Genomic DNA, 13,637 nt, shown 5'->3' with positions numbered 1-13,637 from the left:
CAAGTTGATTCTTTGAAAAAAACAAATAAAATAGAGTATTGGTTAATTTGATTTAAAAAAGGTGGGGCACCTGGGTAGCTCAGTGGATTAAGAGCCATGCCTAGAGACGGGAGGTCCTAGGTTCAGATCCAGCCTCAGACACTTCCCAGCTGTGTGGCCCTGGGCAAGTCACTTGACCCCCATTGCCTACCCTTACCACCCTTCCACCTATAAGTCAATACACAGAAGTTAAGGGTTTAAAATTAAAAAAAAAAAAAGGAAAGAAGAGAATCAAATACCAGTATCAAAAATGAAGAGTGATTTCACCTCTAATGAAGAAGAAATTAAAGCAATTATTAAAAGTTATTCTGCCCAATTGCATAGCAATAAATCTGATAATCTAGGTGAAATGGATGAATATTTATAAAAATATAAATTGCCTAGTTAACAAAAGAAGAAATAGAATACTTAAATAATCCCATCATAGATGAAATAATTGATCCTAAAAAGGATGGTGTTGATGATATTGAGGTACTGAAGTTAATTGGATTCCCCAGTATCTCTCAGTGAAGAAAGCTGAGAGCTTCCCTCACTGGACCAGTGTGCTTTTCAATCTCCAGACAAGGTTTGTAAAAAAGAGGACAGAGATTTATTTGAAAATAAGCTATTATGAAAGAGAGGATTGAAGGACTAAGAGTTCCCTAACTCTAAGGGGTTCTCACTTGCCGCCCATCTTCTAAAACCACTCATGGTGTGTCTTCTGTGATTTGACACTCTCTGGAGCCCTAACCTGTCTGTCTAGATCCCAAACCTGACTAGTTAACCTGACTCTATTTTATCCTCCCAGATTGATTTGTAGGATAAATAAGTGTGTTAGTATCTTCAGGGTGAACTCTTTATGGCTGAGTTCAACCCTAAATAAAAATTCAGTGTCAGGTTGGAGGGGGGGAACTCAAATTTAACAAAAAATAAATTAAATAAATATATTTTTTAAAAAGGTGAAATATAGAATTTAACCCAATCTATTTTTAAAAAGGAAGAAAAAATAATCCATAAGTCAACATCTAAAGGAAAAGCCTTGAGGCAAATGGAAAATTTCATTGAAATTTTTTTGTCATTAAAAGCTTATTTAATCCATCTGTTTATAGTCAAAAATCACTTAATTTCTTTTTAAGAATGAATTAAGAATATTTTTCCAAGATTACCTGATTCATGTTCTTTTGCTCCCCTCTCCCTGAACTGATGAGCAATTCCACTAGGTTATACATATATCATTGTTCAAAACCTATTTCCATATTTAATAATATTTACAATATTTGCAATAGAGTAATCATTTAAAGTCAAAATCTCCAATCATATACCCATCCAACCAGGTGATCATTCATTGAAATTTTTAAAAATTCTGACAGTATACATACTTTTTTACAAAAATAGGAAAAGATGGGATTTTATGAAATTTCTTCTCTGATAGAAATATGGTCTTGATATCCAAAGCAATGATATTCAAAACAGAGAAAGAACACTAGACCAATATCCTTAGTGATCATTAGCACAGAACTAAAGTAAGTAAAATAAGGCTACTGCAACATGCCAAACATATATACCATGACCAGAGTGGGTTTCTACCAAAAATGGAGAACTAGTCCAATATCCAGAAAATAAATATTATAGACCATATTAATAGCAAGAAAAAAATTTCCTGATTGTATCAGTAGAGCTGAAAAAAAGGTTTTTCCTAAAATAAAATTCCTATTTTTGTTAACAAGCAACCACGAGAATAAATGGACCTTTGTCTTAAAATGATATGTAATATATTTAATGAACTTGGGGTCTTCCTAATAAAATTAAGGGTAAAGCAAGGATTAGCACCATTATTATTTGGTGTTCTGCAATTCAACAAGAAAAGAGAAAAATGATAAGGATAGGCAAAAAGGAAACAAAATTTTCACTCTCTCTGCAGATAATATGATCGCTTGCATTGAGAATTCAAGAGTCAACTAAAAATTTGATTGAAAAAGTTCTAAATAACATGAGCAAAGTGTCAGGTAATAAAAGGAATTCCATCTCTGGGTAATATCACTTGCTGAGCCCCATTCCTGGAATTCTCTGACTTCATATCTGACTCTTAGTTTCCTTGGCTTCCTTCATGTTTCAGCTAAAGTTTGACTGCAAGAAAATTTACTTTACCCACTTTAATGCTAGTGCCTTCCCCTTGTTTATCTCCTACTTATCTTGTATATACCTTGTTTGTACAAAATTGTTTGCATGTTAACTTCCCCTACACCCTCAATTAGCCTGAAAATGTCTTCTTGAGAATGGATACTGTCTTTTGCCTCACTTTGTATTCCCAGTTCTTTACATAGCACCTGGAATGTAGTATATGTTTAATAATAAATATTATCTGATAGATATAGTGACTAATGAATTACCAAAAAAATTTTAATACTACCAACAAAAGCCAGCAAAGAGATAGAAAAAGAGTATCCATTTAAAACAACTATAGAAATTAAAAACATTTGGGATGCTATCTACTAGAGACTCACATAGCAACTATTTTACTAACTACAAAATATTATCCACAGAAATTTAGATAAATCTAAATAATTAGAGAAATATTAGTTGTTTCTGTTCATTGCCTGGGCCAATAAAAAGAAAATGATAATACTAAATTAATTTAAACATTCAGTGCCTTTTTAATCAAACTACTAAAGTATTGTTATATAGAGCTAGAAAAAAAATTCATCTGGAGGAATAGAGAGTTAAGAATCTCAAGGGAAATAGTAAGAGTGAAAAATAATGATAAACACTTTTGTTATGCAAACTATAATAAAAACAGCTTGGTATTGGTTATTTTTAAAGAGATTAATGGGACAGATTAAGTTAAAAGGAAATGAATAAAGTAGGGTACTTTTTAAATTTTTATTTATTTAAATACTCAAAACTTTGGTGTTAGAATTTTTTTATCCCTTACCTTCTGTCTTAGAATTAGTAGCAGAAGAGCAGTAAGAGCTAGGCAAATTGAAGGTAAGTGACTTGCCCAAGGCCACACAGCTAGGAAGGGTCTAAGGTCAGAAGAGCTCATTATTTGACAAAAAAAAAATTACTGGGGAAACTTCAAAGTAGTTTGACAGAAGCAGTCTAGACCAAAATCTCTCACTATATCTCAAGACAAGTTCTAAATGGCTACATAATACAGACATAAAAAGAATAATATCTTAAAACAAATTAGAAGAACAAGGAAAAATTTACCTATTAGATCTATGGATAGGAGAAGAGTTTATTGTCAAACACTATGAAGACTTCAAAAAAAGAAAGAGCAATTTTGATGACATGAAATTGAAGTTTCTGAACAAATTCAATGTTGTTAAAATGAGAAGAAAAGCCAGTAAATGGAGGGAAAAATCTTTGCAGCAAGTTTCTCTGTTAAAGATATCACTGCTAAGATATAGAGGAAATTGTTTCAAATTTATAAGAGCCATTCCACAAATAAAGGACATAAACAGTTTTCAAGGAATCTAAAGTATCAGTAGCCATGTTTTAAAACATTACAACTCTGAGTTTCTAAATCATACCTATCAGATTGTCAAAGATGCCAAAAAATGGAAAATGGCAGTACTGGAGGGGCTGTAAACAGGTGCATTCATGCATTGTTGATTGATTTTTATGAATTAATCTATACATTCTGGGAAGAAATTTAGAACTTAGAAAAAAAGTTCACTTCATTATGATATATATTCATTCTGCTCCATTGATCAACTCTTTTTTTTAACCATTACAAAATCATTTTGATGTTTACTATTTTATAGTAATTCACATTCAAGAAGTATGAAAATCCCCAAAATCATAAGAGTACATTTAAATGACAATAGCAAACAAACATGTTATCATATAGGATTCACATGAGTTTCTATAGCCACTGAAGCTCATATATACTTGTCACAAGTTCTCCAGATCTAGCCAATCTTTCAACCTTGGCTGAGACATTTTTAACAAAGTCTATTACTGCCATCTTTCCAAAATTTGGCAGAAGAGCTCAGGAAAAAAACAAACCTCTGTACTGCTGATGAAAACCTTTTGGGTCTAAAATGTCACCAAGAATCTAGATCATTCTGGTGGAAGGATAGAGTAAACTGAAGAGTTACAAATATAAAAAACCATCCAGGAGCCACTAGGCACCATTGGAAAATCCTTTCCACCTCCCAGATAAGATTATAACCCATCACAGGGTAACTTCCTCCCTCCTCTGGTATGAGACTGTAACAGCATAAAAGACATGTTTTTATATGTTCCATCCATTGCAGTGTGGAGGTAAGGATTACAATAGTGAAAATCACTTCAGATGTCTCATCCATTACATTTTTAATAAATGTGGAAGTGGGGAATACAGTAGTGCTATTGCACTTCACTTCAACTACAAATGGACCCTTACCTCTTGTTACAAACAACTCAAAGTCAGGCAAATTATCAATCAAAGGTAATGGTGGTCCTAGATATCTTGAAAAATCACTTATGAAGACCCCTTAAAATCAATTTAGATTCTTAGGACATTAAATTCTCCAAAGGTTGTATACAAATTGTAACTAGTTTGATGGAGTCCATCCATCATCATCTATGTGACAATTAACAAAGGAACAAAAGGCCATTTAGGCAACATGTGACCTTGATGGATCTGGTGAAAAACCCAGCATCCATAAGGACCTATGGTTTTGCCACAGAAAAGGGTTTGTCCAACTTGACTATAGGCTTTTATAATGGTACTTTCTTCAGTCCAGTCATAGGGGGAGATACAAATAAATATAATGTATTTCTCCCCTCTAAAGTAAATAATATCTTTTTTCTAGGTTGTTGTCCTTTTGTAGCTTGCCACTTGTTATGGGGAATATTGACCCTTATATTGATTTGATATTGGTATCATTAGTTGTAGGTAGGCTATTATGTTTTATGCGAATCAGTTGTTGGCAGTTGGAGAAAATGGCTGGTCTTGGCAGTTGAAGAAAATCTGCTGGAGACTGATTATACCAAAATTTTGTATAACTATAAGATGCAGAGAAAGAAAAGGAAAGTTATACAAAATGCTAGTTGCACACACACACACACAAATCACAAATAGTGAATAAATACATTTATCCAAATAGATAGCAAAGAGAAATCAGAGTGAGAGAGAGAACACCAAGGCTAACTCAAGGCGAAATTTCATGAAGTCTCTAGGGAGACAAGCTAGAAGTCAGAGACATAGAAACAAGCTCCTCTACATGTCTGTCATCTCCTAAAGTCTGTTCTCTTTCTCTTAGGATTTTTCCCTAAAAAAAAGTTTGGAACCTTTCTTAAAGCAATAAAAAAGAAAATCTCTTCTCCCAGGTTCTCACATCAACTCTGCTCCTTAAACAGCCATACATATTTGATTAATCATTCTCTCCAGACAAAGAAAATCTAATGCAAGTGTGCAAAATTTGAACTTCTAGTTACACATATCAAACCACAAATATATTACTGACAATATATTTTATACCAAAAGTCTTGAAATCAGCAGAGCATTCACTTAATAAAGAGTCTGAATAACTTGGTTTTAGGTCCAGCATTTTACTAATTGGTTATATGGCCTTTGGCAAATCATTTTACCTTCCTCGACTTCAGTTTCTTCACATATAAAATTAAAATGTCCAATTAAACAATCCAAAGATCTTTTTTAGACCAATCATTAGAGGCATATTTATGAACCAGCCTTACTGAAAGGAAGAAGTAGATAATTTCTATGTATGATTTTAGCAGGAGAATATGGGAAGGGTAGAAGTACACTTCATTTGACAAAAAAGTATTTTGAACATCATAACTTGAAATTTCTGTATTCCTAGGTTGTATCCCCATCATGCAAGTGCCCTGAACAACCTTGGAACACTGACCAAAGATACAACAGAAGCAAAGGAGTACTATCAAAGGGCCCTACAGCTAAATCCACAGCATAACCGAGCTCTTTTCAATCTTGGAAACTTACTCAAGTAAGTTGAATATTTTACCAGAAATTAAATGACAGTATGAATTTAATGATGCCTTTTATTTTTAGCACAATTAAGTATATATGTATTTAAATTTTATATGACAATAATTTCTAGATATACTATTCCCTCCTTACACTCCTCCAAAAACAAATAGAACCCTCTCTCAGAACTAAGAAAAACAAGTAGGCAAATGTAACTGATATGGTCAGTACAGTATTATACTCCATCTGAACATGATATTTTGCCTGTGCTAATTTTCTACCTTTCTGCTGGAGGAGTGAAGTATGTTATCTTGCTTGTTCTCTTGGATGATTTACTTACTAAAATTACCCAGAATTTGACTTCATTTTAATATTCTATTCATTGTTCTGTTGGTTCTATTCACTCTGTTCTCTATCTCAGTTCATATAAGTCATCTGATGTTTTAAAAAATATTGTAGAACAGCTTTGGCAAACCTTTTTGAGATCATGTGTCCAAACTTTGTAGTTTGCCCCTGTGAGTCCCTCCCAGCCCCCTGTCCCACATTACTCCAGACAGCAAAGGGCAGAAATTGCATTTAGCTAGCTGGGCAGAGGGGTAGAGCATGTAAAAAAATGTCCTCAGATGCTGTGGAATAGGAGGACGGAGCAGCCCCCTTTGGCTGCCACACCTTTGCCGACACAATTGTAGAGTAATATCCCAGTATTTTCATATTCTGCAGTTTGTCAAGCCATTCCCCAACAGGTTGGAGAATTTTTTTCTAGTTTTTCATTTAACATTCTTTTAGTTAGAACAACATAACCTTTCCTTAGAGCTAAATAGTTTAGGTGTTCAAATTTTCAATACCTCATACAATTTTTTAGTACATACTGTGGAAACAATTCCCTAGTCTCCTTGTCTTAATGTTCACCCATCCTTCTGCTTAATCATTGATGATTGAGCTGTTTATATCACTATGTCATTGAAAAAAGAGATTAGATCAAGGAAGCGCACGCGCGTGTATATGTGTGTGTGTGTGTGTGTCTGTGTCTGTGTCTGTGTCTGTGTCTGTGTGTCTGTCTGTCTGTCTGTCTTCTTAGAAAGGATGTCCTTAAAGAATATGCCTGTTCTAGGAAGAGGCAGAGTCTGTGGTAAAGAACCTTATATTGGTTTCTCCAAAAAATGGTTGTAACTTGAACGTTTACATCCTTCCCCAGGGGAAGGGAATCACAAGTCATGAAGGGCACCAAGAACTCAATAGTAGGAAGGATATATAAGCAGGGAAAGGATAACTGTCTTAGGAATGGAGAGGCCGTGGCAAGGGGAGGGAAGAGAATCAGGCCTCATGACAGAACACTGCCACCATTAAAACTGTTTCCATTCAACATTGCTTTCTTCATGATATTTCTAAGAGGTGGGCAGATGAGAAAAGCCCACCTCTTCAACCGCCTATTGTACATTTTGAACTGGATGTCACACATGTCCAAAATAGAACTTGATTTCTTTCCTCTAAAATGTCTTCTTTACCTCTTCCTAACTTCCCTTTTACCGTCAAGGGCACCATCATCCTTTCAGTCACCCAGACTCACAACAAAAAGGAATTTCCTCATTGGGATTCTTTGTATTGGTTAAATCACAGGTCCAGTTTAATAATAAAGAAACAGCAAATCTTAGCTCTCAAAGTTTTATCTTTCTAAAATACTCTATTTTAAAAAAAATGTTTTCATCATCCTATAACTATTCTGTCTGTGACAAATAGGACAGGTGTAATTTAAAGATCCAGCTAAGTTTGCAGTCCCTGTATACACAAAAATATTATAAAACAGCACTTTAAGTGATAGCAAGGAAATGGGAAAAAAAATAGATGTCTGTTGATCAGGAAATGGCTAAAAAATTGCGGTGCATGAATGCGATGGAATTTTATTGTCCTATAAGAAGTGTTTGTAATGAATACAGAGAAGCATGGAAAGGTATACATAAAAAGATGCACAGTGAAATAATCAGAGCCAAAAGAACAATATATATAATGACTATAATTTTGGAAGTGGAAAGAACAACCACACTCAAAAAAAAATCAAAAGTTAGTTAATGGAGCAAAAAATATAAAAATCAAGTAAGACTCAAATGAAGAGATATGAGAGGACCCACCCCTTCATAGAGGTGGGAGCTCCACAGGTGTTGCACATTATAAATGCTTCTGTACTTTTTCAATGCTATGCTAATGTTTTTCTTTTTATTTTTTCAAAAATTATTATTTATTACATGGGATGGGCCTCTGGGAGGATTCTGGGGAAAACTATGGTTTTCTTTTTTGAAAAAGGCACCAATAAAAATATACAATAGAAAAAAGAATAGTAGAGAAGCAAGGCAACTATTTCCTGTTGTGGTGCTTTAGCAAGGGAAATTGTTTCCCCAAGCGTATTTGCTTGGCTTCTGCCTAGCAGGTTTTTAAAATCTCTTATAGCTTTAGATGATACCATAGATGACCCTTCTCCTGGGCTTTTGTTATTTTTACCTTAAGAGTTTAACTCTATTAAATCTAGGACTTAATTTTTATTTATGTTGTTAATTTCCCTCTGCTTGTGGACTTTCAAGTTCATGATAACTTTTTGTCTATTTTATTTTTTATTATATTTTAAGTTCTGAATTCTCTTGCTCCCCATACAACATTAGAAAAGGCTATCATTTAACAAAAATGTGTGTGTGTTTTCTATGTAAAATTATACCATGCATACTTTATCAGTCCTTTCTCTGAAGGTGGACATTCACAGTTATTCTAGAAACAATATTACTGTCATTGTATACAATATTTTTTCCTTCTGCTTCTTTTGTTCTTCATTATTTCATGAAAGTATTTTCATATTTTTCTAAATCTAGCCTACTCAGGGACAAATTGGCGGCTCAGTGATAGAGAGCCAGACCTGGAGACAAGAGGTCTTGGGCTCAAAGCTGGCATCAGACACTTCCTCATTGTGTCACCCTGGGCAAGTCACTTAATCTCTCTTCCTGGCTCTTACTGCTCATCTGTCTTAGAACCAATACAAGGTATTGATTCTAAGATGGAAGGTCTTAGATTGTGTGTATACATGCATATATAATGTTTTTAAATTTCTTGATGTTCTCTATTATATCAATTATACAAATATATTTATATTCAAAATATACAAATACTATATAAATATACAAATATGTTTGTATATATGTACAAATAAATATACAAATATAAAAATATTTGCATATAAATATACTAATATACTACATAGCATTGTCTATAGGTCTTGACACCTTGGCTTTGTGCTTCTTTCCTGAGTACAGACAACCAAACAATAATCCCCAAATGGACAGGTCTAGCCTTGGTGATTACTTTAGGAGTCTATTAAAGTCCAGAGCACCAGGGCTTATAAATTGGTATGAAAGTTGCTTCTCTATATCCACTCTGACAAGCAGAGGAAAAGATGGCCACCAGCTGGAAGATGAGCTCAGCCAACATGGAGCGGCCCTCAAGGAAATGATGTAGGTCAGGCTCTGAGATCCAGTTTCAAGCTCTCCTAGGTGGATCCTGTGCTTTAGATCCATGTGCTGTCACGAACCAGGCTTAGGGGAAGGTCACTAGCCCCCTCCCTTTCCCCTCCATGGAGAGGCTTGAAAGTCTCTGCTTTGACATTTTGTTGGCCATGCCACTCCACAATTTGATTTGAGGCATTATTTTAAAGTTGTTTAGAGGGGAATATTGAGAATTTGGCTTGGTTGCTCTCTCTACTCTGCCATTTTGGCTCCAACTTCAAACACTGATTTTTTTTTTTAATTTAAACTCAGAATTCTAGAATTAGCTGTCTTGCATAAATTGAGGCATGTTTTATTTGTGAAATAGCATTGAGATTGTTTTTTATCTCTCTGGATCTTGAGGGTTCATTAGAAAGAGAAAAAAATGTTAAAACAGTAATTAAGTTCCTGACGTGTTTTTGTGGGAATCACTCCAGCTCCTCATCTGAACATGAGCTAGTTGTTTTGAAATTTATAGAGTGGAATCTTTTGCTTTGTAAGGGAAGTAACCTTTTCACGAGCCTCGTATTTTTCCATTCTGAATGCAGTAAACGTTACGGAGGCCAGAAGACAAATTTGCACAGGAAGCGCTGTGGGTGATAGTTGTGCTTTAATGAGCCTCTGGCTTTGTTTACATTCTCTACATTTTCTTCCCTTGTATAAACATTTCTGAGGCAGAGGCAGAGTGGTTAAATAGTCCAGGCTATGTTGCCAACTGGAAGAATTGCCAGTGATCTCCCTTGTTGTGGAAATAATCTCTCCCTTAGTCTTCAGAGTATTTTCCCACTGCAGCTAAAATCTGTTCCCTTTAAGCTTCATCATCCATCTGAACTTCTATACACTTTAGGTAATAATAAATCGGTCTTTGAAATAAATCAGGAATGGACTCAGTCACCAAATATTTCAATTAAAAGAACCAGAGAATTATAGGTGTATAATCAGGTCATACTTTTGGAAGAGATTTTAAAGGATATCCAATTCAATGTTCTCTTTTTACAGACGAGGAAACTAAGGTCTGTGGAAGTAGAATAATTTGCTGAAGCATTAATGTCCTTATTTGAATCCACCCATATTGTCTGACTCCAAGTGTGCGGGGACATTCGTAGAGCTGCTTTTCCTCCTTTGGTGTCTACCTGTCACCTAACTCTTACCTGTAGCCCCAAGAAACTGTAGCCTTATGTGGGCATACCTTGAGAAAACCATTTCTAGCAGATGAGCTAAACCAGATTGAGACTAACAGATCTCAGATCCATGAGTAAATTCTGCCCCAAGCATGTGAAGAGTTCCCCAGCAGATTAGCCAGATGTCAACAGTTTGTTCCAATGTACCATGAAGGGAGCAGAAGCAGGGGCTGTGGAGCACTTAGAGCTCTCTTAGATATTGAAGACGCCAAGGTTATCCCCTGTATCCTGAGCCATCATCTTGACTTTTGTGAGGCTGATGACTTCATGAGACTCTGCCTCACTTAAATCCAATTTATTCATGAATCAAAAAATATTACCTATGCCATTTCACCATATGCCATTTTACTGTTTTACTGATCTTATTATTTAAATATGATGAAGCAGCCGATGTAGATCCTGGGCACTGTAGTGGCAACCCTGTAAACAGGTGGCCCAAGGCATAAATGCCATTTCACTGGATAAAAGTAGCCATGGGATTTGGATTTGGTAGCCCCCTAGGTGTCTGAATAGCATTCACATATTATATGTGTGTATAATACTTTTTCCAATTTCACATAATAAACAATTTTTAAAATTTATTTTCTAAATTTTTTTAGTTCCAAATTCTCTCCCTTCCCCTATTCCTTTCCTCAGACAGTAAATAATTTTATTTAGATTATACATGTGCAATCATGCAAAGCATATTTCCATATTGGTCATGGTCAGGAAAGAAGATTCCTATAAAACAGATAAACAAAAAAGCCTTCTCATGAAAATAAAGTGAAAAATAGTATGCTTCTATCTGCTTTCAGACTCATCAGTTCTTTCTCTGAAGGTTGATAGCCATTTTTCAATATGAGTCCTTTGGAATTGTCTTAGATCATTGTTTGCTGAGAATAGCTAAGTCATTTATTAGCTGATTATCCTTACATTACTGTTATTTCTATTTACAATGTTCTCTTGAATGCTCGCTTCACTTTGTATCAATTCATGTAAATCATTCCAGGTTTTTCTGAAATCTTCCTGTTCATCATTTCTTATAGCACAATAGTATTCTATCACAATCATATACTACAACTTATTCAGCCATTCTCCAATTGATGGACATCCCCTCAATTTCTAATTCTTTGATACCACAAAAAGAGCTTCTATAAACATTTTTGTACATATAGTTCTTTTCCCCTTGTTTAAAATTTCTTTGGGATACAGACTAGTTATAATATTACTGAATCAGAAGGATCAAAATACATTCCTGTATTATTTCAAACTCTTATTTCACATTACCTAAAGGGTATAGAAGTTTATAAGGATGATGAAGTTTAAAGGGAACACAGTTTAGCTGCATTGAGAAAATACGATGAAGGCTAATAGAATGAAGAGATTTACATTACAGCCTTTTTTAAGGACCACACTCTGCACCTCCTGGTGTGATGAAGAGGCTAGAAAAGGTGCCCTAAAAATCGTCTGCTTCATCCAACCTTATTCTGACCTGTTTACCATGTCAGGTATGGATTCTACCCTATAGTAGAAACACACCAAAAAATACAAAAATTTTGGTGAAAATGATTCCACTTATCACTGGTACATGGAATGTACCCACGTTTATGAACGACACAAAATCCAGTGAACCACTCCTTTTGAGAGAACTCAGCAGATATCACCTTCAAATAACAGCTCTGAGTGAAACAAGGTTGGCAAATGAAGCCTGGCTTACCAAAGTCAGAGCTGGATACACATTTTTGGAGCAATTGCTATCAGACTTTTGTATTCAAATCCAATCTAGTCAACAAGCTTGTAGACATCCCAAAAGGAGTGAATGACAGGCTCATGGCATTTCGATTGACATTTGCAGGAAAGTGCCGTGCTACCATGCATATGGTCCCAATATAAACTCTGATGAGGTCAAAGAAAGATTTTACAAAGACTTAGAGACCCTCACCAACTGTGTTCCCAAAGGGGACAATCTTTTAATTCTGGGTGACTTTAATGCGAGAAGAGGCACTGACGTCTCAGACATGACAAGGAGACCTTAGAAAGAATGGAGTCAGAAATATCAACAGCAACAATCACTTACTCCTGAAGACTCGGGTGTCTCATGACCATCACCAACACTGTCTTCCATTTTCCTAAACATAATAAAACTTCCTGGATGTATCCTCTCAGAGAACATTGGGATTTAATAGACTACGTCAGTGTAATAAGAGACAGGACGTGAGAATGACAAAGGTGGTGTGGGCAAGGGAAGGGGGATCCTGGACGTCTCCTCTCCAAACAAATCATTCACATTCGACAAAAGCAGTGGATCTAAGACAAGAGGACTACCAGAAGACATCAATGGATTAGAGAGCCTCTCCATAGGGGAGCAGTTTATTGCTGACTCAACGGGAATGCAGAACCAACACATAGTTGGCAACTTTGGAGCAGAAAAGGAGTGGGAAGCTTTCAGAAATTTAGTGACCAAGTACTATATTTATGCATCTGGGTCAGAACACTCACAAACATAAAGGTTAGTTTGATAAAAATGATGAGAAACTTTAGAAACTCCTAAATGAAAACTGAGAACGCCACAGGATTTACCAGCAGGAGAGTTCACCCATCTCTTAGATGTTAGTTCAACTCCATCACAAGTAAAGTGCAAATGAAGCTTAGAGAGATGCAGGATTTTTGACTCAGTAAGAAGACAGCTAAAATTCAATTTTATGCTGATAATAACAACCGAAAGCACACCTACAAAGCTCTGAAGGCTATTTATGGGCCAAAGACCTATGGTACATCTCAGTTACTCAGCATTGATGGAGCCACATTGATCAGTGATAAGGACATGATCCTGGAGAAATGGGCTAAACACTTTAATAGTATTCTCACCAGACCAGGTTTTGAATGCCATTAGGCTCCTCTCATGTGTCAAAGCATCTGGTATAGATTTCATTCCAGCAGAGATTTATAAGTCAGGGAGCTACTGCTCACACAAAAGCTGACTAAAGTCTTCCAGGTTAT

At 35.4% G+C, this 13,637-nt stretch overlaps 1 protein-coding gene across 1 annotated transcript in view; it reads left to right on the top strand.

The window, feature by feature from the left end:
• The window catches only part of TMTC1 (transmembrane O-mannosyltransferase targeting cadherins 1), a 275,250-nt gene that overhangs the window by 201,171 nt on the left and 60,442 nt on the right, over positions 1-13,637 (top strand). Inside the window, exon 11 of the mRNA XM_044679272.1 lies at positions 5,832-5,975. Within this exon, the coding sequence (XP_044535207.1) occupies positions 5,832-5,975 (144 nt within the window). The remainder of the gene's footprint in view (positions 1-5,831; positions 5,976-13,637) is intronic.

Source organism: Gracilinanus agilis, chromosome 5, assembly GCF_016433145.1.
Source record: "Gracilinanus agilis isolate LMUSP501 chromosome 5, AgileGrace, whole genome shotgun sequence".
Lineage (NCBI taxonomy): Eukaryota > Metazoa > Chordata > Mammalia > Didelphimorphia > Didelphidae > Gracilinanus > Gracilinanus agilis.
This window is presented reverse-complemented; position numbering and strand designations above follow the sequence as displayed.